General features: G+C 55.3%; 3 protein-coding genes across 9 annotated transcripts; 2 read left to right on the forward strand and 1 right to left on the reverse strand.

Moving 5' to 3' along the window:
• Window positions 1-2,500: 2,500 nt before the first annotated feature.
• On the forward strand, window positions 2,501-6,433 carry POLR2H (RNA polymerase II, I and III subunit H). The gene is made up of 5 exons (XM_082750911.1): window positions 2,501-3,136; window positions 4,283-4,366; window positions 4,450-4,543; window positions 5,081-5,164; window positions 6,108-6,433. Exons 1-5 carry the CDS (start codon window positions 3,064-3,066, stop codon window positions 6,223-6,225), a joined length of 453 nt encoding a protein of 150 aa, XP_082607037.1. The 5' UTR covers window positions 2,501-3,063; the 3' UTR covers window positions 6,226-6,433.
• THPO (thrombopoietin) lies at window positions 3,551-15,077 on the reverse strand. Of its 3 annotated transcripts, none has more exons than XM_082750910.1 (6): window positions 14,951-15,077; window positions 13,432-13,590; window positions 13,069-13,196; window positions 12,683-12,769; window positions 10,720-10,887; window positions 3,551-3,953 (listed from the first exon to the last, which is right to left on the reverse strand). In XM_082750910.1, exons 2-6 carry the CDS (start codon window positions 13,442-13,444, stop codon window positions 3,942-3,944), a joined length of 408 nt encoding a protein of 135 aa, XP_082607036.1. In that variant the 5' UTR covers window positions 13,445-13,590; window positions 14,951-15,077; the 3' UTR covers window positions 3,551-3,941. The 3 variants fall into 3 exon arrangements, with proteins under 3 accessions (XP_082607036.1, XP_082607035.1, XP_082607034.1); XM_082750909.1 differs by lacking the exon at window positions 3,551-3,953 and adding an exon at window positions 9,257-10,465; XM_082750908.1 differs by lacking the exon at window positions 3,551-3,953 and adding an exon at window positions 9,257-10,477.
• Window positions 15,078-16,834: 1,757 nt separating this feature from the next.
• CHRD (chordin) lies at window positions 16,835-26,074 on the forward strand. Of its 5 annotated transcripts, none has more exons than XM_082750905.1 (23): window positions 16,836-17,350; window positions 17,595-17,698; window positions 18,183-18,315; window positions 18,461-18,589; window positions 18,682-18,781; window positions 18,905-18,992; window positions 19,354-19,495; window positions 19,614-19,754; window positions 19,840-19,922; window positions 19,999-20,146; window positions 20,298-20,404; window positions 20,528-20,647; window positions 21,264-21,420; window positions 21,744-21,964; window positions 22,448-22,561; window positions 22,885-23,157; window positions 23,248-23,341; window positions 23,457-23,513; window positions 23,802-23,905; window positions 24,359-24,461; window positions 24,920-25,074; window positions 25,245-25,344; window positions 25,605-26,074. In XM_082750905.1, the coding sequence occupies exons 1-23, from the start codon at window positions 17,203-17,205 to the stop codon at window positions 25,655-25,657; spliced, it is 2,874 nt and encodes a 957-aa protein (XP_082607031.1). In that variant the 5' UTR covers window positions 16,836-17,202; the 3' UTR covers window positions 25,658-26,074. The 5 variants fall into 5 exon arrangements, 4 of the variants coding, with proteins under 4 accessions (XP_082607030.1, XP_082607031.1, XP_082607032.1 ...); XM_082750906.1 differs by having other exon boundaries at window positions 16,837-17,350; window positions 18,186-18,315; XR_014308112.1 differs by lacking the exon at window positions 23,802-23,905 and having other exon boundaries at window positions 16,835-17,350; window positions 25,605-25,627.
• Window positions 26,075-26,322: the final 248 nt, after the last annotated feature.

Raw genomic sequence — 26,322 nt, forward strand, 5'->3', positions numbered from 1 at the left:
CATCCAGTCTTTCTCATAACGGGCACCTCCCAGCCCCAGGACCTCTCCTCCTGGAGACATTCCCTCCCTGCCTCCTTCCTGGGCAAATTCCAACCCAAGCTGGTAAAAAGGAGCCACAGGGCCCACTCTCTTCCCTCGAGACTGGGTCCTCTGCCCTGTGACACAAGAAGGGGCAAAAGGCTTTGGAAACAATAAGTTACAAGGGTGACCATAATCAGCTCACAGCCCCAGGACCCCTGCTTCTGAGTCAGCATGGACAAAGGTCCCCATTCCCACACCCATTCCTGCTTGACACATCCTCCCTAAAGTTCCTGTACCCCGGATGGCAGGTCACCTCTTCCCCCGGAGAATCCGGAGGGGTTCCTGCCAATGCTGGGTTGCCAGCCCCCACAGGGGTAAGGGCTGGGGCTGGGTTTGGGTCTGAACATCTTTCTACACACTCTTGTTTCTACTTTCAGCATAGTGCCAAGCACTTAGTGGGGACAGAGGGGGTGTCTCGGATGGTGGAAACGGGAGGGAAAAGAGAAAAAGTTCAAGGGTGAGTGGTGCTGGGAAGGGGGTAGTGGGATGCTGAGACCTCAGCCCAGGTGGTGAGAGGGAGGAGCAAAGAAAACGCGTATGTTGGGGTGGTAAATGGAAGGATACCTGGGATAAGCACCTGATGTCCTTGTCCTCTGCAGTGGCCCCCGCCCCCCGCCCGGTTGCATGCAGCTTTCCACCCTTTAGCCTTCCAGCCTCTCAGGCCCTCGAGCCTCAGTTTCCCCAGCTCAGAAGGCTAGGGCGGGGTTAGGGTAGGCCCCCGGGCCTCGCGCTTCCAAGGGTAACCCGGAGCAGCGGTCCCCGAGTGTGCTCCCCAGGGCTCGTCTCGGCTTACCAGGGTCTGCTCGTACTGCAGCGCCCGCGGCTCCATCCCTTCCGCCGCCGCCGCGGCCCCCGCGGCCGCCATCTCTGCCTACAGCCCTCTGGCCTCCCGCTGTGGCTCGGGCTCGGGCCCGGACTCCGATCCCAGCCCGCAGAGCCCCCGCCGGTAGCCGTCCCGTCCCTGCCGCCCCGGCGGCCGAGTGCAGAGTGCGGCGGGCCCCGGGCGGGCGCTGCTGGCTCAGCCTCCCGCTCGCGTCTCCTCCTCGGCGGGCGGGCCGAGGGCGGTGCCCTCCGCGCCACTCCGCCCGCCCGCCCATCCACGGGGGCCGGCCCAGCCGGGCGGGGGTCTGCGTTGGGGCCGCCTCCCGAACTGCCGGGAGGCGGAAGGGGGAGCTTGGAACGTGCTACCTGGTTCCCGCTCTGCGCGGAGGCCTGGGACTGAGAGGGGCGCGGGGGGCTAGAGCGGGGGCGGGGCCGCTGGCACGTGGAGGGGCCGAGCCCGGCCCGCGGCGCCGGGAGTCCCGGCTGGAGGGGCTGATGGGGCTGGAGACGCCGGGGCGGTAGGGCCTGGGGCCGGGGCTGCAGGGCCGTCTAAATCAGGCTCTGGGCTCTGTCTCTCAGACTGGAGCCCACTCTGGCTTCTCCGGAGGGGTCAGCGGCTCAGACGGGCCTGGCAAGGCCCCTCTGCTCTGTCGAGGGTGAGAAGCAAAGGTGGGGGAGACCCAGGGGGGGTTCGCTAGGCCTAGAAGCCGGGGCCGAGGAGGTGATGCTCGGAACGGAGACGCTCGGTCTCTCTCATTCTCCTCCCTCCTCCTCCTCTTTTTCGCGGCTCCCTAGGAAGTCGCACCTGGAACAGCCCGGCCCGCCGGGTGTACCCGGGTGGAGGTGGGGAGGGAAAGTGAAGGGGTGAGGCTCGAGGGAAGAGATGTCTAGGTGCTGGCGAGGCCTCCTGAAAGGCGGGCGTGGGGGTACAGAGGTCGCTTTTTCCTGGCAGGGCCCAAGGAGAAACTCGAGTAGCTCCTGACGTCTCGCCACCGTGGGGGAACAGAGGCGAACAGCCTGCTGGGGCTCTGCGTTCTCTCTCAGGGTCCGGAGGAGGATAGAGCAGAGGGTGGGGTGAGCACAGGGTGGATGGGCAATGTAGGAGCTAGTGCTGGGGGAGAGGTCAGTGCACAGGAAACAGGGAGTGTGCTGGACGACGCAGGACCAGCATGAAGGGGCATGTGGGAGGCAGAGGCAGTGCCAGAAAGGGGACAGTGTGAGAGGAGCCAGCACCCAAGAGGAAGGGGCAGTAGAAAGGAAGAGCCAGTGTCTGTGGGAGAGGACAGTGCCTGCATGAAGGAGCCCATTGACCAGCGTCCAGAGGGAGAAGGCAGTGGTGCGGGAACAGGTAGTACCAAGCTGAAGGGGCAGTGCTCAGGAGGAGAGCAGTGCGATGGGGTTAATGCCGGGCTGAAGGGGCGGAGTGGAAGACAGTAGGGCCCAGGGGAAGAGGGCAGGTAGGGAGGGTAGCAGTACCAGGGGAGGGGACAAGTGTAGGCTTTCCTCTTCCCCATAGTGACATCATGGCAAATTCCCAAACTGGACGGACCCGGCTCGGGTGACATCCAGCAGGGCCAAGCCGGTCAGGTCCTGGCCGGGCGAGGCCTCAGTGCCAGCTGGGGGGTACTGGGCTCTGCGCCCTGCAGGGTCAGCGCGCTGGGGGCGGAGTTCTCTTCTGCCCGCCCCCGGCGCGGACTGTGCCCTCGTCGGGCACGCAGACCAGCAGGTTAAGGCTTGGGCCGGGCTTCTCTGGGCCAAGGATCAAGGCCCCCGTGCATTCCAGTCTTCCCGACCCGGACTCTCAAGAGGGCGCAGTAGAGCTTCGGCGTACAGCTAGAAACGGCGCCACCTCGGCCGGAGGTGGAACTAATCGTGTCTCCGCCCCAGGGGCGGAGTTATCCGGCCCTGAGACCCGCCCTAAGCCCTGAGATCTCTAGGAAGGACTCATTCGGGGCGGAAGTTAGGAAGCCCCGAAAGGCAGGCGGCGGAAGTAGTGGCGTTGCTGAATTTCCGTGCGCATGCGTTGACCTAGTCCCTCGCTGCGGCTCTTGAGGCGCTATCTTTCGCGTCTCCAGTCCTTTACTGCGAGTGAGGGGGAGGGTGTACCCCTAGGCGTGGTTGCGCTCCCAATCCCTCTGCTGCTCTCGTGGTCACCCTAGCATGGCGGGCATCCTGTTTGAGGATATTTTTGATGTGAAAGACATTGACCCGGAGGGCAAGAAGTTTGACCGAGGTAAGGTGTACGGAGACATAGGGGCGGTTTAGAGGAAGGGGGTAACCTCCTCGGGGACACGCCCCTGGGCCCCTTGTCCACCCACCCACCCACGTGGCCTCCCCCTACCGGCAGTTCCTGATACAGGAATCTCCCTTAGGAGACCACGTATAGATGAGAACACGGAGACCCCGAACGCGGCCTGGCTTCACACAGGCTGTGCGGTGTGCCTGGATGGCCTTTTCTCGGGTGCTGGTAGACCGTGCATCTTTCTAATCGCTTCCCACTCTGTGGTAGTCGCTGTACCGTGCACCTTACACACACTTTGTCCTAACTATTCCTTTCAGGAGGCAACATGAGGTAGTTGGTGTCTTACCCATTTTGTTCCGAGAAGTTAAGTAACCTACCCAAGGCTGCACAGTGAAATAGTCCGACTTCAGAGGCTATATTCTTGTATTGTCCTAAGAACCTTTTTTTTTTTTTTTAAAGATTTTATTTATTTATTTGACAGACTAAGATCACCAGTAGGCAGAGAGGGAGGCAGAGAGAGAGGAGGAAGCAGGCTCCCTGCGGAGCAGAGAGCCCGATGTGGGGCTCGATCCCAGGACCCTGGGACCATGACCCGAGCTGAAGGCAGAGGCTTTAACCCACTGAGCCACCCAGGCTCCCCTGTCCTAAGAACCTTAGCTTAGAATTGACCGCTTGCTATACAGCTTTCTATTCTGTCCTTGATCACTAATCATTCCTCTTTGGTGTCTCTTCCTTTGCCTGGAGACTGAGATGTTCTTCAGCACAAACACCAGTTCTTAGAGCCCTGGTAATCCACTCAGCACAGCATCTGGCACAGAAAGACAAAACCTTTGGATGAATGAATAACTTGCCCAAAGTCAGTTTATTTCTTAATCATCTAGGCAGGCCCAGAACCAGGATATTATTGATTGCTAGAGGACCTTTGATTCTTTTCTGGGATTCTGTCCACTTGCCATACTTTTCTCCCCTGTCCTCCTGGCATATGTCTGCAATTCTTTGGGAGCAGATGAGAGGCTAGTGGATGCAGACTGGGTTAGAATGAGTGTTCAGTTACATATAATCCTTCAAAGTGGGGTCTGCCAGGTCTGCCCTGGGCTTGGCAATTACCTATGTGGCTCTTTCTCTGCTTCCCTCCAGTGTCTCGACTACATTGTGAGAGTGAATCTTTCAAGATGGACCTGATCTTAGATGTAAACATTCAGATTTATCCTGTAGACTTGGGTAAGTATTGAACACAGACAATAGCAGGAAGCTTTTTTTCATTTCAGCTGTTCTTCAGCCTCAGAAAGTGCCATGATTTTCAGGTGACAAGTTCCGGTTGGTCATAGCCAGTACCTTATATGAAGATGGTACCCTGGATGACGGTGAATACAACCCCACAGATGATAGACCTTCCAGGTGAGGAAATGAAGAAGGGAGTACTTGAAATATGCCTGAGGACTAAGTAGATGAGTGGTATAGAAGGACCCTTATTTAATTTGTGGAATAAGTGATTATCAGTAGAATCTGAGCAACCATAAGGAAATTGCAGCACTCAAGATTTCAGACAGCCAGGTGTTTATCCAAGGCAGTGATTACATGCTGTAGGTTGTAACTTACTGATGGCTGAAGAGATGACCACTCAGTGATCCAGGCTGTGTGAATCTTGCATCTTGGGAGAGAGTTTGGTGTAATGGAAAGGCTTTGGAGTTCCACTGAGTTCACATCTCAGGCTTACCACTTACTTGTTGAATAGCCTTAACCTCTTGTAGCCTCAGTTTCCCTGTCAGTAAAGTACAGATGGTCACACCTTGCTCATAGGGTGGCTGGGAGGACTAAATGGCATTGTGTTTGGAAAACATCTGTTAGAATGTTGACACTTAGTTACCGTTTTTAAAGGGCTTCTTATTATTGTTAACTACTTTGAAGAATAACCTTGCCACTGCTGTTCCACAGGGCTGACCAGTTTGAGTATGTAATGTATGGGAAAGTATACAGGATTGAGGGCGACGAAACTTCTACTGAAGCAGCAACTCGTCTGTAAGTGCCATGGTCTTGTGAGAACCCTTGCACCCCAGCCCTCTTCTGATAATCTGAGCTCTGCTATGGAAATTTGCACCACGCTTCATGTTTCCTGGGTTTGGTCTCTGTCCCCAAGGCACCTCAGATCTAGGTGGGACCCAGAAAGAAACTGTTGTGGGAATAGTTTCCAGTCAGAAATGTAGGCTGCTCACTTGACCCTTTGTCAGGACCTCAGGGCCCAAGGGTCCAAATGAGAAACTGGTGATCTTGCTATGTGAAGGGCAAAGGAAGGTTGCTTCCCTAAGAACTAGATGCAGCAGTAAGGGATTAAAGTGCTAGGCTTTCTTGTTTTTGTTTATTTGTGTGTGTTTTGCTATTCTACAATCCAGTCCCTACTTCTTTGGTTTCCCTGCCCAAATGTTTTTCCTTTTCTGTAAAATCTTATTAAAACAATATGTACCCTTTGTAAGAAATTTGAAAAGCAGAGAAGTAATGTGAAGAAGCAGAAAAAGTCATCTATAATTCCATACCCAGAGGGAATCTTTTACATAAACATTTTTGAATATTCTAGTTTTTTCCTGTGTACTTTTTTCTTTAAGATTACCTTGTTTATTACAATGTTTTATTCTGCTCTTTTAGCTTTAAGTTATGTAAAACATTTCCCCTTGTCTGTTTAAAGCTTTTCCTAAACATTTTAATAGCTGCATAACATTCCAGTAAATGGATATATCTTAATTCATTTAACCATTTCTGTCATCCTGGGTGTGTAGCAATTTCCACTTTTTGTTGATAGAAAAGAACACCTCTTTGCACAAATCTTTGCCTTCATCCTTCTCTGAATTTTGGTTCCTAATGACAAACACTAGAAGAGTGCCTCCTTTTCTTAAAAAAGGGATGGAGAGCCACTGGGTCACTGCCGCTCCAGAGCTTAAACTCATGAGACTGGGGCCTTCCATTTCAGCTCTGCCTATGTGTCCTATGGCGGCCTGCTCATGAGGCTGCAGGGTGATGCCAACAACCTGCATGGATTTGAAGTGGATTCCAGAGTTTATCTGCTGATGAAGAAACTGGCCTTCTGAAGCACACAGGAAGCCAACCTTGCTGCTTAGTAACTCAGGAGTTGGACATCCATTCAAGCCTGAGGAGCAGTTACTACTGACCACCTGTTCAGGAAAGGGCTGGCTGAGTGGATGGCCACTGGGGGTGCATCTTTAGGTGGTCTGGACTCAGTGGACTCAACTTGCCTGTGAAAGACCCAATGGGAGAGCTTAAAACAAATCAGAAGTTGTTTTGTGTATATGATTTTTTAATTAAACTTTACTTTTTCAGACTCTTTAAAAAAAAAATCTTTTCTATTACCCTAAAATCTTTTTTTTTCCCAATTTTTCTGTGGTATATTTCTGGCCCACAGCCAGATGATCACATGTCAATGTAGGATCTATTCTGGCCTTTTGGTATCTGGGTTTAGGGTTATCTCAGCCTCCTGGTTGCCTATCTTCATTTATTCTCTAATGTGATTTTCTATCTGGGAGAGAGAGTATTGTGCTTTTGGCTCTTGAGGGCACCCCAGGCCCGGAAGATACCACCCATTTGGCATAGAATTTTGAATTGGCAAGGAGCCCTGCTTGTGTCCTTCCAACACTTTCAGTCTCTTAGGAAGTCAGATCACGTTGATTTGAATGAGTCACTTGCATAGCCTGGAAATGTTCATTTTTGCAGAAGCTTTGGGTGGAGGCTTTTAGATACTGGATTGGGACCCGACTATGAAGAGAGTAGGAAGAGCAGATTTGGTGGTTGTAGGAACAGTGGAGTAGCTAGGTGTCTGCTCTACGTTCCATTGGCGACCTGGAGGGGAGGGTAAGTGGAGCGGGGCTGTGGGGGGTGGGGGAGGGCGTTTCTCACCAGTGACACTGAACAGGCAGCTGCTGCACAGACCAGTGAAGTGGACAGGGCAGCAATACCAATGAAGTTGGCAGTCCGGCGCCAGTACCCAGGACAATGGAGCAGCCTGACTACAGTCACTAACTTAAGGGCAAGAACAAAATTGAGGAAGTGGTGATGCTTACTAGGACTCTAGCATATGAGGCTGGCTCTTCAGCCTGGCCTTTGTGGTCTCTGAGAAAGTATACTGGACTCTCATTTCCCCTGAGAAATTCAGGATAACAATCCAGAAAGATGGCAAGTGTGTATTAAGCAGTTCTCTCTTTTGATCTCCTGCCTTTGCCTTGGAGCTGGTCCCCCTGCTGGGATGCCCAGGGTTATTTCCTTCCCCATCGTTTTCAGGTCTTTACATGAGGTGTTAGAAATTGTATTTAGGGAAATGGGTTGAAAATGAATGATCTCTGCAGGGGAGGAGGAAAAGGTATTTCTTCAGTTTACTATGGGGGGGGGGTAGAAGATACACTGGGGGTTGGGATGAATTTTTGTGGAATCCTAGAACTTTTACCTGGAGTTAGATTTTCGGGGGTGTCTGAGAAGGATGGATTTTGCTCAGAGTCTGAACCTAATTATAGTAATAGTTTGTGGGGGTAGCATAGAGCACTATCCCGGCTGCCCTAGGGGCAGAAGAGAGAACTAGCATGCAGTCGAATAGAGAGAAGGGTGTTCTGGTTCTAACAGGTTTTTTGCATTTTGTGGACAGGGAAGAAGGGATAGAATCAGCCTGAAGACATTTTGGGAAGGGTTGGGAACAGCTTAGTTCACACTGAAGAAGTCCATGAGTTATTTGCATTTGCCCTAAAGTAGGTCAAATGCCAATCCTGGAGGTACTTAGCTGGCTGTATACATCCTGCAGTTTTGCTGTCCTTGTCTCTCATCTGACTGTGGTGAGAACCCTGAAGCCTTTGCCTTTGGTCCCTTTGGCTCGTCTTGTCCCGGTTGCTGACTCTTTCATGGGCCACAAAGTTCTTCATTTGATCATTACATTTAGCCTAGGTTGGTATTTCAGTAAATTGCAATTTCCACTTACATTCCCCCTTGATGGCATGCTAGAGTTGGTAGTGTGGAAGAGCTATTCTCTCCCACGCAAAAACGGACACCCTCTGAGATGTGAACACTTTTGAGCTTTGTACATTTGTCGATTCCTTCTCCATGGCGACTGTTCTGTCAGTGATGGGAGAGGAGACATCTAAATTGGTCACCCCATCCAGGAGCTTTGGTTTTCTCCTCAGAACTTTTTAATTGTTGGTGTATTTCCTCCATCAGAACTTGGATATCTTTTCTAATAAACAGAATCACTGAATGATCTGTTGGACAGTGCACCACACTTGGGACTGTATGGGCTCTAGTCAGCCCAGGCTGTTTTTTCTTTTCTTGCTCACAGGCTGTGTGAGCGTTGAACATGCCTGGCTTCTCTGAGCCTGATAGCATCCCAACCTGACAGAGGTGTGTGAGCACTATAAAAGGTAACCTACATAAGGCTCCTGGTACACTGGCTTTCATTCTATTTTGGAATACCTTTAGTGGTCCTGGGATATTTGTGGCAGTGTCTGGAACTCTGGGATCTTGGCTCTTTTACCTACCGGGTAGTTTTTCCTCTCTGGGGGGTTGGGGAAAAGGAAGAGGAAAAGGATTCTGTGAGTTTTCCTGCAGGAGCCTCTGGAGGTAGGGTTGAACTTTGCCGTGGAGTTTTTGCTTGGGGCCATATAAACCTTTTCGTAAGCATCAGGGTGGCATTTATTTGCAAGGCCCCATAAGCCTGGCTTCTTCTCTAGAGAATCCTTAGCAGAGTTCATAGTGGTCACATAGGGCTGCTTTTTGGATACAGTGGACTTCTGGGAATTGGGAAATGAGCCTTCAACTTGTACTTGTCCCTCCCGCTGTGTGAGCCCTGGGAGAGTGACTCTTGCCACTTCCTGCACTTCCCCCTGACCTCCACAGGAGGGAGGCAGGAACCCGTGCCTGCTGAAGCTTCCCGCTGAGCTGCTGAAGCTCTCCCTGTTTGCTCAGCTGTCACATCCAGGTTTTGTCTTGACTGAACTGTCTGCACAGCCTTACCTGGGGTGTGAGGCTCTCGGAGGCTTCCTGTTAACATTTTTGGAGGGGAGGGAAGGGGGAGATCTATTGCTCCCTGAAGAACCTCTTTCCCTTGCTTTTCAGTTAGCTTTTGGGTGTTCTTATTTCTTCTTTATTTACTTAGGCTCAATTTTGTTGATTGTGTAGAGACAGCCTTTCTGAGAGACAACCTTGCATTCATTTTTCAAGAGTCAGGATCTCCTAAGAAAAGGAGATCAGAGTCTCACTGAGAATGACAATAAAGGGGATAAAGAGACTGACCTTAGTTCTGAGTAGAAAACTGAAGTTCTTTTTCCCCTGTTTTTTGACATTAGCTTAGTGTCTATTTCCATTCAGAATTGTATGCAGAATCCTTTGCAGAATTGTATGAGAAAGAGCTCATAGAGAATTAGTAAGTTGTACATTTGTGCAGAAAATAGACCAAAGATAACTAGCTACTCTGGTGAATATTATTGATAGTTTAAAAAAATAGCTTCTGAAGTTTTACAATATCCAGTGAAAAATGATCCCCTTTTCTGGTGTAGCCCCCTTTAGCAGGACTTTGGGTTTCAGGTGAAAGCAGGTAATCTGATATAACATGACTCCCAGGGCCTGGCTCCCAGAAAGGGAACTTTACATGGAGACAGTGCTGATGCTGGCAGGGCCAGAGCACCTTTCTCCTCCTGAGACAGATTCTGGAAGGGAGGGTGGGCTGCAATTAGAAGAGGACTGGTCCAGTTGGGTGTGGCAGAAGGGTTAGGAGGTAGAGGTTGGAGCCGGCCCCGGAGGGGTGGGTGAGGTGGGTGAAGGAGAAAAGAGTGTGTTTTGCCCAGTAAGAGGATGGGCTGGGGAAGGAGAATATCCAGGCCAGAGGTCAGGGGGCAGGGAGTCCATGCCTGAAGTTGTTGGAGGGATATCTGGGGCTCCTAGGGCTGCAGGTAAGGGTCCAGGAAAGAGTCCATGAGTTCCAGTCAAGGGTCCATGTGTCCTGTTTAGGTGTCCAGGCATTTGGTCTAGGGACCTGGAGGTCTGGTTCAGCAGACCAGGAATCTTGGCTCTGAATCTCTGCAGCCTCTTCAGAAGTCCAGAGCCAGTAGTTCTGGCGGAGACACTGGAGTTTGTCTCCAACAGTCCAGAAGTCCTGTTTGGGAGCTTGTGCAGTGTGAGGAATAGAGAGGTATTGCTTGGGACAGCTGTCGCGGGTAGGGCCTGCTTGGCACAGAGGGTGGGCCCTACTACAAGCAACAGGAAGCGCACCTTTCCTCGGAGCAGTTGTTGGAAGGTCAGGAATATGGCACTGGGATCCTTGTGAATTGTGGTCCTGCCCTGTGGAGGAAACTGAGGGCAGAGGATGGGCCTGAGGCCAGAGACCTGGGCCAGGTATCATGCCTCCCTTGTCTCCAGGGAAAGATAAGGTGCCAGCACCCAGACTTTATGGCTGGAAGCAAGCACTCCTTAGTTGGCCAGCTGTGCTACCCTCATGATTCCCAGAATTCACCTTTCTGCCCTCAGGTCTCCTAAAGGGACGGAGTCAGCAAAGGACAAGTTTCTATAGTCCCCTTGACTTGGGACTTACTTACCTGGGTTCCAAGGAGGCCCTGCAGTGCCCCAAGGAGGAGGCGGACCTGTCCAGAAAGCTGTCCCAGGAGGGATGAGAGGCAGGTGGGTCCCAGTTGGGTCCGTGCTGCCATTACTCCCTCCAGCAGAAGGGCTGCGGCTCCCAGAACGTCCTGTGCCTTGGTCTGCTCCTGCAAAAGAGACGGAAGGGAGACGCGGCCTGCTTCAAAGGGCATGCTAATAGCGGGTGGGGAGCCCGTAGGAGTAGCCAGCGGAATGAATCATAGGAGCTGAGAATTGGACAGGACCAAGGTCCCACCCAGCACAGGAATTCCTTCACAGTCTCCCGACAATTGGTCATCAGCCCCTGCTTGAATAACTCCAGTGTCCGGTAACCCAGCCTGGCCCTACATTTAATTTCAGTCAGAAAAGCACCCCCCCCCCCCCCCGGCCCCGTACACTATGTTGGAATTTGTGCTATTACAGTTTTTAGCCTCTCGGTTCTAGTGTTGCCAATCTACTCTTTCTGCTACAAAATCCTAGGATCATATGATTTTGTAAAAACTGAACATAGAGATGAGACCATCCCAAAGATCATAAAGACGAAGGAAAGGGGTTTACTGATCAATGGCAGAACTGGAACTGCCAGGGATCCCTAAGAACTGCCCTTTGTCCCTGGCCCAGGACCGCCCCCACCCCCAGAAGACCTGAGAAGGAAGAAAGGGGATTCTAGGGATCTTGAGGGTAGAAGAGCTCACCTTGCAAGGAGTGCTCCCTCCCAGGAGGTTTCCTGAGCCCTAGACTAAAGCAGGTCCAGTTATAGCACAAGACTTACCACTTTTCTCCAAACTCATCAGATAGGCTTTTTTTTCTTTTTTTTAGCCATTCCTCACATAACATGTTTTCTAACCTCTCTGTTCAGGTTGCTTCTTCCTTCTGGACACATGCTAGTTTCATATGGTCCCCCTGAATAAATTAGCATGTGTTTAGAGGAGGATATCCAGTACTCAACTCCTTACTGTTAAGTCCAGGCCACTTAAAGGTTTTTAGGAATATTTCCACAGGGTGGGTGCTAAACACCTAAAGCCACCAAGAATCACTAGCTTTTCAAACAGCTGCTTTAATAGTGTTACCTGCTAAGTCTGAGCTTAGCTCAGTCCTCCCAGATCTTGTTTATTGTAAGTTTTAGGGCCAGAAGTTTATATAAGGGGAAGTGGGGGCATTGTGGCCTGGAAGCTGGAATAGGACCTTCCTTGATTACTTTGAGTAAATGTGGAATTTTTTGTATATCTCTGCTAAGTTTTACCTTGTTTTTGATCTAGCCTTTCAACAATGTGAAACTTGATTCTGTCTCTTGTTATTTTACCTCTGCTTCCCAGTTTTGTGTCATCTGAGTATGACAGACCAGTCTTACTTCTTCATGGCAGCTTAAGTTTGCAAAGGAACAGGTCAAAAGCATGGCCATGAGAGACTTCCTCTTCTTCTTCTTCTTTTTTTTAAAAGGTCTTTTTAAAAGATCTTAAGATTTTAAAAAAATCTTTAAAGATTTTTTTTTTTTTAAGATTTACTTATCATTTGACAGAGAGAAAGAGATCACAGGTAGGCAGAGAGGCAGGCAGAGAGAAAGGGGAGAGCAGGTTCCCAGCTGAGCAGAGAGCCCAATGCGGGGCTCGATCTCAGGACCCTGAGATTGTGACCTGAGCTGAAGGCAGAGTCTTAACCCACTGAGCCGCCCGGGTGCCCCACCATGAGAGACTTCTATCCAGCTTTTCTGGGTGCTCAGCTTTGAATCTATTTTCACATACTGGGACCACAAGCTGTCATCCAGAGGATATCATCACAGTCGAATGTAGATTAGTTTAGGGTGGCCAAGCCAAAGGTGGGAGATTTTTAGGGAGCTCAGGGATTTTGAAGAAATCGTGGGAAGCAGTAGAAAACCGATGAAAACAGGAGTTAGGGAAACCAAAGGAAGGATGGCTTTCTTACCTTCTGGGTTTTCCATTCTCCCAAGCTAAAGTCCACAGCAGGCAGCAGGACAGGTGTGGACAAAGGGTTAACGTCTGGACACTGGCTCTATTGAAAAAGATTGGTGGTGGGGTAGGGTGGAAAAGCTCAAATAAAGGAGGGGGCGTATGGTGACCCAGTGACTAGGATAGACTTCCATGAGTAATAGATATCCAGACCAGAGCTTTTAAAAGTAGACTAGATTGCAAATCGTCATTCTTGTCAAGGAGTGGTGATGGGGAGGTGGTGGTCTTACCGAGGACAATATGGGAAGAACAGTGATCAGATCAGGGAGTGGGAGGGAGTGATGGGAGTGAGGGTGTCTACCCACGTAATGGATAGAGGGGAGAGTGCTGGGAGATTCTCACCAGTCTGCTGTGAAGGGCATGGGAGTCACGAAGCAGTTTATTTAGGAGACGGGGGTCACAGGCAGGAGGAGCCGGGAGGCACAGATCCAGTCTTGCATTTAGGAGAAGCATGACCACGAGGAGCAGTTCTGAGATGAGGAGAAGTGAGGTTGAAGGGTGGATAAGGAAGAAATCATTGTTAGGTGGTAGTCCAGAAATTCCTAATTAGGACCCAGACCTGAAATCCAGGGAATTTACCTTTCAGAAGCCTTAATCCTGGTGGATTGGGTTCCCGCAGCCCTCCACCCTGGCAACACATCTCCCTTCTCTTCTCTCGAAAACCCTGCTTTGATTTGGCCTGAGATCCCGCAGGAGTTTTCTTACCAGTCAGCTCCATTCTGGCCAGGCTGTCTGGTAGGAGCAGCTCCCTGGATGGGGCCTCTCCCCTGAATCCTTCCTGGGGCCATGGAGGCGGCTTGGGCTCTGGCACTTCTTGCACGGTGGGGGCACAGGTGGGCTGAGGAAGAGGGTCTGGAATCTATCCTGCAAGTGCCAGGAATAATGAACATTTAGTCAGGTGTCAAGGAAAAGACTGCCTGGCTGGGGGAACAGCTGCTGGGAGGGCATGAGATGCGGACCAGCCTCAAACTGTTAACGCTCTGCCTACTCCCAGGTCCTTGCGACTACAGGGTATGGTGTCTCTTTGTCAGGGTTCCTCAGTGGACCTGAGGTAGGGCTGCTGCCCCTGCTGAGAGGAACAGGACAGAATATGGACACGGACACACACACACACACACACACACACAGACACACACACGTTGTAACTGGCCTCAAATTCTGAGCAACCGTAGTTGTTTGGTTGAAGAAAATCTGGGATGGGGAGAGGGAGCCAGGAGTTATTGTGGCATAAGCCTGGGAGGAGAGGTTGGAAAGTGGGAAATAGGGTCAGGATGAGGAGCTAGCAGACATGCACAGCATTGAGGGTTAGCTGGGGGAGTGGGGCTGAGGAGGGGACTTGGGGGAAAACAAAAAGGACTACTAGGGGTTGGTGATTGCAAGATTATGAGAAGGTGGTATGGGAGCAATTAACTGCTCGTTCTCTCTCCATTTACTTCCCCCCATAAGCCTCTTGAAGTTTTTCTTTGCACTCCCAGTTCTAAAATACTGGGTTATCTGAGGCAGAGAAAGGGGCTAACAGTCCTGGCACTTCCCACCCGAGGTAAAGTTGCCCAGCAATGGGCACCTGCTGAGTGAGACACCCACCTCTCATGGCTGACCTCGCCTTGGACACCGGTGTTACCATAACCATCCCCTAGCCCACATCTTCCTCCCTGCCCCCTTTGCAGACCCCTTCTAGTTCCTTCACAGGACCCCCCACATGGGCTCCTCCTTCTTTGACAAGTTGTGCAAAGAGGCCTGCACCTGATTCAATATTGGGATTTCCTGTAGGTCTGTCAACATGCATGAGCCCTCCTCCCACTACCCTCTCCTTAGGCCCAGCTTCCCCAGCCCCAAGATTCAGAGCCTTAAACTAACCAGGAACGACTGGGTAAGAATGGAGATTGGGCCCGTGTCCAGTTTGATGCTACAGGCCGTAAGCCCTAAACGCACCACCTTTCTTATCTTCTCCCTGGGCACATGTCCCCTTTCCTTAGGGCCAGCCAGAACAGTGCTATATTCCTCCAAGTCTGTGATCAGTCCCTCAGAACCCAGCACCCCACCCCCTACCCCTGCTCAGTCCTGCTCAGTCCTGCTCCTCCCATTCTGGGAAGGCTACACTCTTCTCGACAAAGGTCAGTGCCTGTAGGTTCCAGTTTGCCTGCCCCTCCCCCAGCTGAGAGCCCAATTCCTCTTTCCTGTCCTTCCTACTCTCTATTAATTCCAAACTCTGCTTGCCACTCACCGGGTGGAGAAGGGCTCCAGGACCCAGGTGCACAGCAGGCAGCACTCTGGGGAGCCGATGGGTAGGAAGACACGTAGTGTTGGGCACAGCCCCTCCACAGCAGTAGGGTCACAAGCCTGCCCCGGACACTTCTGTCCAATCAGAGAGCAGGGAGCCACCAGATACCGGCGAAGGCTGAAGGCCCCCGGAAGTGACGCCTTCTCCTCCCACCTGCACTGAACGTGGAACCCCTGCCTGGACCATGGTCCACTAGCAGAGCCCAGCTCCTCCACCCACACACACCACAGGAAGGATTTCAACAGGGAGATCCATCTTTTCCTAGGAGATGGGAAACCTGGGACCTGGCTGGGAGGTCTTTTTTTCCCAGGAAAAATCTGGCAGGACGGTTTTTGTTCCTGTGGAAGAGGCACGGAGATCTGGTTCTGGTTTTAGATTGGTGTGCTTTACAGTTCCTGACGGGCCAAATTTCTTTTCCCTGGACAACACACCTGCTCCTGAGACCCCCTAGGGCTCTTGCTTTCCTGCCTTTCTCTCCTATAACCCTGTGGGGGTTGAGTCTTCGTCCCCCTTTCCTAGTGGGAATGTGGGTATTGCCTATGTTGGGGAATGACCCTGTCATTGGTCAGGGTTATAGGAAAAGGGTTTGGACCATTTGAGAGGATTGCAAGGTGAGGGGGCCTGTAGGGGGTGGTTAGGCTGGGCTCAGGTGCCCCTCTGTGTGTGTGGGGGGAGCAGTGGCTCAGACAGCTAACACCATTTACCTCTGTGCCTGAGCTCTCCTGAGCTTGCCCTTTCTCCCTCTTCCATCTCCTACCATTCCATATGTGACAAGAGGAATAACCAGGCCCATGTGTCCCTGTCTTAGGAAAGACAGCTGCTGAACCTCCCCCGCAAATACCTCCTGCTGGCCCCCCTCTTCCTTTGGCCCTGGCTCTAGTTCCTTTGCTTTCCCCTCAATCCCAGTCTCCTTACAGTCTCTGTCCTCAGGGGCCTCCTGGCCTGACCTTGTTCCCATCACCCCCAACCCTAGTTCTTCCCCTCCTGCTCCTCCTACCAAGGATGGGGCTGTCAGCTAAGGAGTATGGCCTAGATCCCGGAATTCTCCAGTTCAGCCAGACGAGATGCCTCCCAAGATTAGGAAGGAGGGTGCTGGGGTGGTTGGGAGGATGGTGGGCTAATGGGTGTGGGAGGGGACAGGGAGGCAGTCATGACCAGGAAACCAAGACAAAGGAGGTTGGGGGGTAGGATGGAGAGGCAGAGGGTCCCCAGGGTGAAGGGAAGAGGGTGAGGAAGAATGTCAGGGTGGGGACAATGATGGTTGGATGGGCCTGCAGATAGGTTACCGACAGGTTACCGTCGGGAGGGAAACACTGTCACAGACAGCAAGGGGACTCTGTTTCTGGCTAAGTCCCTGTCCTGGGGAACAGCAGAGTGAGGGAAGACCTCAGAGAAGAGGTAGGGCCACAGGCCAGGCAGTGAGTGTGGGTAATGTGGGGTTTGAGAGGTGCTGTGGGCCCACGGTAGGGGAGATCAGTTGATGGGCGTTTTCTCCACGTTGTCATCCTTAAAAGACAAGTCTTCATCTTTCCGGCAGGAACGGAGTACTAGCCCAGTGGCCGGCCCAGGCCTCAGGCCCGGCCTCGGCCCCTCCCTGGCCTGGGGCTCCCGTCTTGGACCGGACACGCACCTCCTGGTGCAGCCGCCCTGTGGCCGCCAGCAGCGGGGGGCTCCAGACCCGCCTCTTCTCCCCTCTTCGCGCCCCCTGGTCCCTCCCCTCCCCCTCCCCCCTCCACTCCCCCTTCCCCTCCAGCCCCTCCCTCCTCCCCTGCCCCGTCCCAGCCCCTCCCTCCCCTCCCCCACTCGCGATCCGGGCCGCTGCTGCTGGGCCGGACCCCCCGGGCTCAGCCCGGCCCCTCGCCGAGCTGCCGCCGCCGCCCCGTTTGCTGAGGAGGAGGCCCCCGGCCGGGGCGCCGGGCGCGGGGCATAAAACGGGCCAGAGCTGGCGCCCAGGGCACTAGAGCCGCGTACGGCCCGGGTCAGCGCCCGCCCGCCCGCGCTCCTCCCGGCCGCTCCTCCCGCCCCGCCCGGCCCGGCGCCGACTCCCGCCGCCCGACGAGCCCCTCGCCGCACTGCCCGGGCCCTGGCCCCGGCCCCCTCCCGCCGTACCGCCCCCGGCCCGGCCTCCTCCCACCTCCCTCCTCCCTCTCCTGCTCCCTCCTCCCTCCCGCCTCCCCAGCTGTCCCGTTCGCGTCATGCCGAGCCTCCCGGCCCCGCCGGCCCCGCTGCTGCTCCTGGGGCTGCTGCTGCTCGGCTGCCGACCGGCCCACGGCACCGGCCCCGAGTCCCCCGCGCTGCCCATCCGGCCCGAGAAGGAGCCGCTGCCCATTCGGGGAGCGGCAGGTAGGTGGGCGCCCCGGGGGACGCGCGGGCACAGAGTCCGGCTCCGGGCAAGTCTGCGCCCGCCCGGAGGGGGCGCCGGGAGCAGGTGGCTCAGCACGGCGGGCGGCCAGGAGGGTTGGGCGGGGGTCGCGAGGCGCGTCGTGGGGGGGTTTGGTGGGGGGGACCCAGGGCCCGGCCGGCAGCGCCCAGGGCTGGCACACCGCAGGAGCGGGACAGCGGCCGCCAGCCAAGCCCGTCCCCGCAGGCTGCTCCTTCGGCGGGAAGGTCTATGCCTTGGACGAGACGTGGCACCCGGACCTAGGGGAGCCCTTCGGGGTGATGCGCTGCGTGCTGTGCGCCTGCGAGGCGGTGAGTGAGCCCGAGTGCCCTGGCCGGGGCCTTTGCGGGTGGGGGAGCCCTGGGGTCCCGGGATGTCGCCCTGATCACAGGAGTCGGAGCTGCTGTGAGCCAACAGCGAGCCTGCAGGTATTAGGGATATGTAGCTCTATGGAGATATATATCTATATATCCATATGTATTTTTTTTCCTGGCAGAGAAAGTTGGGAGGAAGCCCCCCTTCAATTCTCAGGTGCTGACTGCTATTGACTGCCCACTATATGTCAGGCTCTTTTGCCAACGGTTTCTCTCTCACTGAACTCCTAGAATAATCCCGCTAGATACACACTATGACTTCCCCCATTTTCCAGATAGGGACCCTAAGGCCCAGAGCGGTTGGCAGTTTGTCTAGGGTCATGCGGAAGCAGAGCGGTCTGACTCCATGGGATGACCTTGCTCTCATCGTGCGACCCTCCCCATCTGGCACTCACTCGGTTTTCCCCGTCTTCCCCACAAGCAGCCTCAGTGGGGTCGCCGAGCAAGGGGCCCGGGCAGAGTCAGCTGCAAGAACATCAAACCCGAGTGCCCAGCTTTGGCCTGCGTGCAGCCTCGGCTGCTGCCGGGACACTGCTGCCAGACCTGCCCCCAGGGTAAGGCCCGCTCCCTGGTGAGGGGAGGGTGGCCGGGCAGTGATACTTGGTCCTGAGCCAGTGGCTGGGGCGGACAGAGCCGACGAACGGCCAACTGGCCCTCCTCGTGCCCAGCTGAAGCCCTGGTTTCCCACTCCGGGCTTAGAGCGCAGCAGTCCTGAGAAGCCGCCAATGGGTCTGGCCTTTGAGTATCCCCGGGACCCAGAGCACCGCAGCTACAGTGACCGCGGGGAGCCGGGCTCTGAGGATCGGGGGAGAGGAGATGGACACACGGGTAGGTGTGGGCCAGGCAGGAACTGGAACTATAGTTGCCCCCGCCCCGTGGCCGCAGCGGGTGACAAAACTCCGGACATCTTTTCCTTGCAGACTTCGTGGCGCTGCTGACAGGACCTAGGTCGCAGGCTGTGGCAAGAGCCCGGGTGTCTCTGCTGCGCTCCGGTTTGCGTTTCTCCATCTCCTACAGACAGTGAGAAAGGGGAAGGTGGGAGGAGGGGTGAGCTGGGGACTGGGGAAGGAGAGTTGGGAAAGGCTGGTGGAGCAGTTCCTGGCCCAAGCTCAGAGCCCATGCTCACCGGACCCTCATTCCCAGGCTGGACCGCCCTACTCGAATCCGCTTCTCAGACTCTGCCGGCAGCGTCCTGTTTGAACACCCTGCTGCCCCCACTCAAGATGGCCTGGTGAGATGATGCCATTTACTAGTGCTTATCCAGTCTGGGCGCTGTACTGAGAACATGCTCTGCATTGTCTCTTTGGGTTCTCACTGCAGCCCCGTGAGAGGAAGGCACTGACATTATGATGCCCATTTTACAGATGAGGGAAACTGAGGCTCAGTAGCAGAATATGCTTTGCTCAAGGTCACAAGCTAGTAAGTCGCTGAGCCAGGATTTGGACCCCAGCATCTGGTTCCAAGGCCCCTTCTTAAGCTTCCTAGGAGGGCACCAGGCTCCTTCGCATATTCCTTCTTCACCAGAGCTGGGTCTCTCAGCTGGCCTGTGTTGCGTAAGGTCTGAGTGGGGTCTTCTTGTCTCTCTGCTCCAGGTCTGTGGGGTGTGGCGGGCAGTGCCTCGGTTGTCTCTGCGGCTCCTTAGGGCAGAACAGCTGCATGTGGCGCTTGTGACACCCACTCACCCCTCGGGGGAGGTCTGGGGGCCTCTCATCCGGCACCGGGCCCTGGCTGCAGGTGAGGGGAGCACAGAGCCCCTGGACATGAAGTTCTGTGTCTTCTGTATCCCTAGGAATAGAGTGGGCTGAGGAGGGGACTTCCTGATGGTCTCTCATGGTCCTTCCTTCTCTCCCAGAGACCTTCAGTGCCATCCTGACCCTAGAAGGCCCCCCACAGCCTGGCATAGGGGGCATCGCCCTCCTCACTCTCAGCGACACGGAGGACTCCTTGCATTTCTTGCTGCTTTTCCGTGGACTGCTGGAATCCAGGAGCGGGGGTGAGTGGGATGGGGCAGGCCATGTGAGGAGTGGAGGGAGAGCACCAATTTCTCAGAGGCCTCCTCACATGTGTGGCCCTTGCAGGACCGGCTCAGGTGCCCTTGCGGCTCCAGATTCTACACCAGGGGCAGCTACTGCGAGAGCTCCAGGCCAATGCCTCAGTCCAGGTGAGTGAGGGTCTGGCTCTTGCTGCCACCTGCTCTGGCCTCTTGCTGCACCAGCCACACCTTGCTCTGTCCTCAGGAGCCAGGCTTTGCTGAGGTACTGCCCAACCTGACTGCCCAGGAGATGGACTGGCTGGTGCTGGGGGAGCTCCAGATGGCCCTGGAGAGGGTGGGCGTGCCAGGGCTGCGCATCAGTGGACACATCGCTGCCAGGCAGAGCTGCGATGGTGAGGCGGGGTGGGCCATGGCACCCCGGGCACACGCCACTGACAGGCACAGACACATGGCCAGGGTGGGTATGGGAGGAATCCTGGGGGCTGGGGAGGGATGAATGACCGTGGGGCAAGCCAGCCTCCACCTTTCTGGTCCCCCCTGCAGTCCTGCAAAGCGTCCTTTGTGGGGCTGACGCCCTGATCCCAGTTCAGACAGGGGCAGCCGGCTCAGCCAGGCTTACACTGCTGGGAAATGGCTCCCTGATCTACCAGGTAAGAGTCAGCAGCTGCTCAAGATGGAGGGCAGCAGGGCAGGGTGGGGCTTCGGCCTACACGGTTCAGACCTCCAGCCTTCTCTGCCACTCCAGTGTGCCCTCCCCTACTGTGCCCCCCCAGGTGCAGGTGGTAGGTACAGGCAGTGAGGTGGTGGCCTTGACCTTGGAGACCAAGCCTCAGCGGAGAAACCAGCGCACTGTCCTGTGCCACATGGCTGGACTCCAGCTGGGAGGACACACAGTGAGTGCTGTCTGCAGAGCCAGGCCGAGGGCCGTGCCCGGAGCTAACAGCGCAGGGGTGTGCAAAGCCAGGTTGGATGAGCAGGGAGGTTGAGAGTCAGTCACTCACTAACACGTTTCTTTCATGGAAGTATTCATTCCCTGGGTGCATTTTTAGGGAGCCTCAGGCTAGGGACTGGGATACAAAGAAAATCAGATGTGCCCCTGTCCTCAGCCATGTCACATCAGATGGGAGGCAGAGTTGGCTAGGGAGATCATATCATTAGAAATGTGATAATGAGTGCCACTTACCGAGGCTTTCTCTGTGCCATATACAGCACTGATTGCCTTCCTTGTATGATTTTTGATTCTCACGGTTCCCATTTTACAGATGATGAAGTGAAGGATCAGAGAGGTTAAATAACTCTTTAAGACTTTTACATAGGTAGGAAGTGGCAGAGGAGGGACTCGAACCCGGGCTCACGAGGTGCTTATCCAGTTACGCATGTATGTTGGGTGGAACATGGGACACAAAACATGGAAAGGCATTCAGAATCTCGGGCTTGTGTGAAAGCTGAGGAGGGCTTCATTTGGAACCTGGCAGGCTGTAGCTAGGGCTCTCATCCTTCCCCTCGCAGGCTGTGGGTGTCTGCCCTGGACTCGGTGCCCGAGGGGCTCATATGCTGCTGCAGAATGAGCTGTTCCTGAACGTGGGCACCAAGGACTTCCCAGATGGAGAACTGCGGGGTCATGTATCTGCCCTGCCTTATAGTGGACACAGCGCCCGCCATGAGAGTGAGTGCCCCAGGGCTTCGCCTGCCCTCTGGTATGCTCAAATCTGGGACTTGGGTGCCAGGGGGCCAGAGCCTGGTGTGTCTTTATCTGTGCCTGAGCCCCTGGCTGGCATCTGGAGAAGGTGGGGGTATAGATGGTGCCTCTGCAGGGAGACCCTCTCCATGGCCAGGGCGCAGGGGTCTAAAACTTGCTGCCCCCCAGCCCTGAGCCTATGGACAGTGTCTGCCAACGTGTGGAATGAGCTTCAGGGGAAGACAGGGACGAAGGGAGTGGCTGCTCTAGGCTACCTCCTCATCGCTCACCTCTCCTCTGTCTGGATCCAGCACTGCCCGTGCCCCTGGCAGGAGCCCTGGTGTTACCTCCTGTGCAGAGCCAGGCAGCAGGACATGCCTGGCTCTCCCTGGACACCCATTGTCACCTGCACTATGAAGTGCTGCTGGCTGGGCTTGGTGGCTCTGAACAGGGCACTGTCACTGCCCACCTTCTCGGGCCTCCTGGGATGCCAGGGCCCCGGCGGCTGCTGAAGGGATTCTATGGCCCAGAGGTGAGGACCTGGTGGGGGATCGAAAGGATCTGCGGTTTTTTTTTTTTTTTTTTTTTAAAGCATGGAGGGTTGTGCAGGCCTGTGGCTAGTGTGGGGGGTGGAGAGCGTGTAGCCTGGTATGGCAGAGCCGACCTGGGCTGGGAAGTCAGAAAGCCCTGTCTATGAGTTTGATTCAGCCTTTTAGTATCCATTCTCCTTCCTATGTCCCTCTCTGGCAGGATCTCTTGAACCTCCAGGGGAGCGGGTCCTCCCTGAATGGGGGTGGGCTGCGGGGACTTGGAGTCAGAGACCCTGCAGCCCACCCCCATTGAGGGGGACCTAGTCAGAGACCTGACTTCTGAGCTCCACACCACCGCTAATGGGCTGCACTTCCCAGAAGACCTTATTTCACCTCCCCTTGTCTCAGTTTCTCATCTGTGAACTGAGAAGGGGAGGCATAGCTCCAGAGCGCCTTGTTCCCACCCCCTCTCCTGTCTCTCGCAGGCCCAGGGCGTGGTGAAGGATCTGGAGCCTGAGCTGCTGCGGTTCCTGGCCCAGGGCAAGGCCTCCTTGCTGATCACCACCAAGGGGAGTCCCCAAGGGGAGCTCCGGGGGCAGGTGGGCAGGCAGCGTGGGCCGCTGGGGTGGGTCAGAGTTGGGCGGGCACTGTGTATTCTTGCCTGAGTCACTCACTCTCTCTGAGTCCTGGGGGGTGGTGGTGTCACATTCCCTGGCTGGTTGGGAGGATGAAGTCTGACAAGTGTCAACGACAAGGCTGGCAGCAGCTTACCCTGTCCCTGGTCGCTGGGGGGAGATTTCTGGTGCTAACAGCATCTTCCCAGGAGTACTCAGAGGTCGAGGTGGCTTGGGCAGGTGGGCTGGCCACCGGTGGAGATGCGAGGGGGAGCCCAGGCGCTTCCTCAACTCACCTCTCCTCCCAGGTGCACATCGCCAACCAGTGCGAGGTAGGCGGCCTGCGCCTGGCAGCTGAGGGGACTGAAGGAGTGTGGGCGGCCGGGGCTCCTGATGCAGCAGCCCCGGCACTGCCCCCACTGCCCGCTGTGCTTGGCCCCGACACTCCCGTGCCAGCCAAACCAGGAGGCCCCGGGCGCCCGCGAGACCCCAACACCTGCTACTTTGAGGGGCAGCAGCGCCCCCATGGGGCTCGCTGGGCGCCTAACTATGACCCGCTCTGCTCGCTATGCACCTGCCAGGTAGGACGCAGCCAAGGGCGCACTGAGAGGTCTGGGTTCTGGGGCAAGCCAAGTCCCGGTCAGTCCCCCCACCCAACCCTCTCTTTGCAGAGACGCACAGTGATCTGTGACCCCGTGGTGTGCCCGCCACCCAGCTGTTCCAGCCCGGTGCAGGCACTGGACCAGTGCTGCCCTGTGTGCCCGGGTGAGTGTCCCACCTGAGTGGAAGGGGTAGCGGAAGGTTCACCGTGAGGGATGAGGCCTCTGGGGAGGGAAGGAGTTGGCCATTCTTGGCCTTCACTATTTCTTTGGCCCCACAGAGAAACAAGATGTCAGAGACCTCCCTGGGCTCTCCCGGACCAGAGACCCCGGAGAGGGTGAGCTGGGAGTCTGGTGCAGGGATGGGGAAATCCAGTAGAGCTGATGGGTGGGACCAGGAGGGGTGCTAAAAAGTGAGAACATGAATGGGAGTGAGTAGAGGGAGGCTGAGGGGCGCAGATTCCAAAGGACATCTGGCAGGCTTCATTAGAGTAGTTGGTTTGCAAGTGGGCCCTGGGGTCAGATTAGTGTGGGGTTGGCCCGAGACTCCAGCCTTGATTGTGGGCCCAGCCAATGAGCTCAGTACTCATGGCAGCTGGGCACTGTTCCCCCCCCACACCCCCCAGGCTGCTATTTTGATGGCGACCGGAGCTGGCGGGCAGCGGGTACCCGGTGGCACCCCGTCGTGCCCCCATTTGGCTTAATTAAGTGTGCTGTCTGCACCTGTAAGGTATGGTCGCCCAATCCTATCTGGTGCCATAACCCAGCAGGGGCTGCGGAGATGGGGAGGGGGCTGCTGAAAGAGGAAGGCCGAGCCTTGGTGAGGAAGGCTCAAGGATGAAAACACTAAGAAAAGTCCTTTGAGCTTGGAGAGTCAACTTCCTGCAGGAAAAGGGAAGGGCTGACGTGGGGGTGAATTCTGGCCCTTCCCGCTGACTCGCTCCATAGAGCCCTGGCCTTTTCTGTACCTCCCTGAACTCCCCTTTCCATTCCTATAAGCAGATAGGAGAGTGGCTGCCTTGAGGGGCTGCCGTGAGCATTTGCGTTCAGGTGTAGAAAGCACCAGTCCAGGCTTCTGAGTGAAGGGCCATGGAAATATGACATCTGAGGGATGGAGAAGGAGAGGGAGGAAGCAGGAGGCTCCCCTTCCTTTCTGACACCCTCCCTCAATGGATCCCTGCAGGGGGGCACTGGAGACGTCCACTGTGAGAAGGTGCAGTGTCCTCGGCTGGCCTGTGCCCAGCCGGTCCGTGCCAACCCCACTGACTGTTGCAAACAGTGTCCAGGTGAGGGGGGTGGGTACTGGGTCTTTCCTTGGCAGGTGAGGTGCTTCACTGCCTTGTCCTGGGTGAGGGCGTGTGTGGTGAAGGCGGATGGAAGGGACTCCTCAGTTAATTCAGCAGTTACTGAACCCTGCGTTGTGCCTAGCCTGGGGCCAGGGCTCTAAATGCATTTGGAAAGAATGTGCATGGGTTTATTAGTGGGGTATGATGGGTTCTGGTTACTGCCCCATCCATCCATCCTCCCTCCCTCCCTTCCCCGCTTCAATCCAACTATCCAATCATCTATTCATCCTTCCCCCCATACATCCATCTTCTCATCTACATTTGTCACCTACTAAGTACCAGAAACTGCTAGGTGTTTGAGATTCAAAGACAAATAAAACCTGGGTGGTCCTTGCAGAACTCACATCTGCTGAGCTCTTCCTCCTTCCCTCCCTCTCTCTCTCTCTCCCTTTCAACAGTGGGGTCAGGGGTCCACCCCCAATTGGGGGACCCCATGCAGGCCGATGGGCCCCGGGGCTGCCGTTTTGCAGGGCAGTGGTTCCCAGAGAGCCAGAGCTGGCACCCCTCAGTGCCCCCCTTTGGGGAGATGAGCTGTATCACCTGCAGATGTGGGGTGAGTGGAGAGCGTGCCTTGTGTGAGGTGGGCAGGGAGGGCCTGGCCTAGGGTGGGGAGACCTTTCCGGGGAGGGCAGGCTCCTGGGAGTGGGCTTCCCTGAAGAGGCTGAAGGCTGCTGTGTCCCTGTGCCCCTGGGTACCCTCAAAATCTGCTCTGTTGTGCACCAGGCAGGGGTGCCCCACTGTGAGCGGGATGACTGTTCATTGCCACTGTCCTGCGGTCCAGGGAAGGAGAGTCGCTGCTGCTCCCACTGTGCACCCCGGCGGCGTGAGTGAGGGGGCTGTTGGTGGGCCTGGGGAGGGAAGGCAGCACCCGCCCCCTGCCAGGGAGGGAAGGTGGCACCTGCCCCCTGCCAGGAGCCATGCCATCTGCTTCACCAGTGCCCTTCAATCCCGCCACACGGCAGCCTTGTGGACTTGGTCTTGACTACTCTTTCTTTACAAACGAGATTTCTGAAGCCCAGAGGAATTAGACAGGTAGACCAAGGTCACAGAGCTCCAAAATTTACTCCCTTCTGTCTCCGGCAGCCCCAGAGACCAGGACAGTTCCAGAGCTGGCGAAAGAAGCCGAAGGCTCCTAGGGAGCAGCCGGAAGGCCACCTGACCAAGAGGACGGGGCCTGGGCTAGGGGAAGGACTGGCGCCAAGGACCCTGCATTCTCCCATGGGAAACCCAGTGCCTTTGGCCCCTCTTTTCTGCCTCTTCTCCCTCCCCCCACTACCTCTGGTAACCACACCTCCACAAGGGGAAGGGGCAGCCAGGGCAGACCAAGGCCACAGCCACTCGGACTCCCGCCCTGTTACCCTCCAGCCTCTGCCTTGGAAACCCAACTCCTTTCTTTCTGTACAGAATGTCACTGGCTTGTTGGGATTTTTTAATTTATCCTCACTCAGCACCAAGGGTCCCCCCCACTTCACTCCTGCTGCCCCTGAGCTGAGCAGAGTCATTATTGGAGATTTTTGTATTTATTAAAACTTATTATTATTATTTTTTTTTCAGTCTCAGGGTAAAAGTCGTTTCTTTGTGACCAGGGACCTGAGTGGAGAAGGTCTGAGAGTGGGAGCCCTGGCTCCAGGGGCTTCCCTCTGAGTCTTGGGGAGCATGAAGAGATCAGAGGGGGGGGTGCAGTCGCTGGCTGGCCCAGATGCCCCAGTGGGGCTTGGGACTGTTGCTGAGACGGACCAGAGCCTCAAGAACTCAGGCAGACACAAATGTGGTTTCCCCGGCCTACCTGTAGATGGCATTT

The sequence above is a fragment of the Mustela nivalis genome (assembly GCF_964662115.1).
Source record: "Mustela nivalis genome assembly, contig: HAP1_SCAFFOLD_2078, whole genome shotgun sequence".
In the NCBI taxonomy this organism is placed as follows: domain Eukaryota; kingdom Metazoa; phylum Chordata; class Mammalia; order Carnivora; family Mustelidae; genus Mustela; species Mustela nivalis.

Excerpts from the sequence above, each read along its gene's own strand:
- POLR2H (XM_082750911.1), top strand. The coding sequence starts at position 3,064 with ATGGCGGGCATCCTGTTTGAGGATATTTTTGATGTGAAAGACATTGAC. Across the intron at positions 4,544-5,080 it reads ACAGATGATAGACCTTCCAG|GGCTGACCAGTTTGAGTATG; the intron begins GTGAGGAAATGA and ends GCTGTTCCACAG. Across the intron at positions 5,165-6,107 it reads ACTGAAGCAGCAACTCGTCT|CTCTGCCTATGTGTCCTATG; the intron begins GTAAGTGCCATG and ends CTTCCATTTCAG.
- THPO (XM_082750908.1), bottom strand. Across the intron at positions 10,888-12,682 it reads GAGAATGGAAAACCCAGAAG|GAGCAGACCAAGGCACAGGA; the intron begins GTAAGAAAGCCA and ends TCTCTTTTGCAG. Across the intron at positions 10,478-10,719 it reads AGGGCCTCCTTGGAACCCAG|TTTCCTCCACAGGGCAGGAC; the intron begins GTAAGTAAGTCC and ends CTCTGCCCTCAG.
- CHRD (XM_082750904.1), top strand. The coding sequence starts at position 17,203 with ATGCCGAGCCTCCCGGCCCCGCCGGCCCCGCTGCTGCTCCTGGGGCTG. Across the intron at positions 18,590-18,681 it reads GAGAGGAGATGGACACACGG|ACTTCGTGGCGCTGCTGACA; the intron begins GTAGGTGTGGGC and ends TTTTCCTTGCAG. Across the intron at positions 19,496-19,613 it reads GCACCGGGCCCTGGCTGCAG|AGACCTTCAGTGCCATCCTG; the intron begins GTGAGGGGAGCA and ends CTTCTCTCCCAG.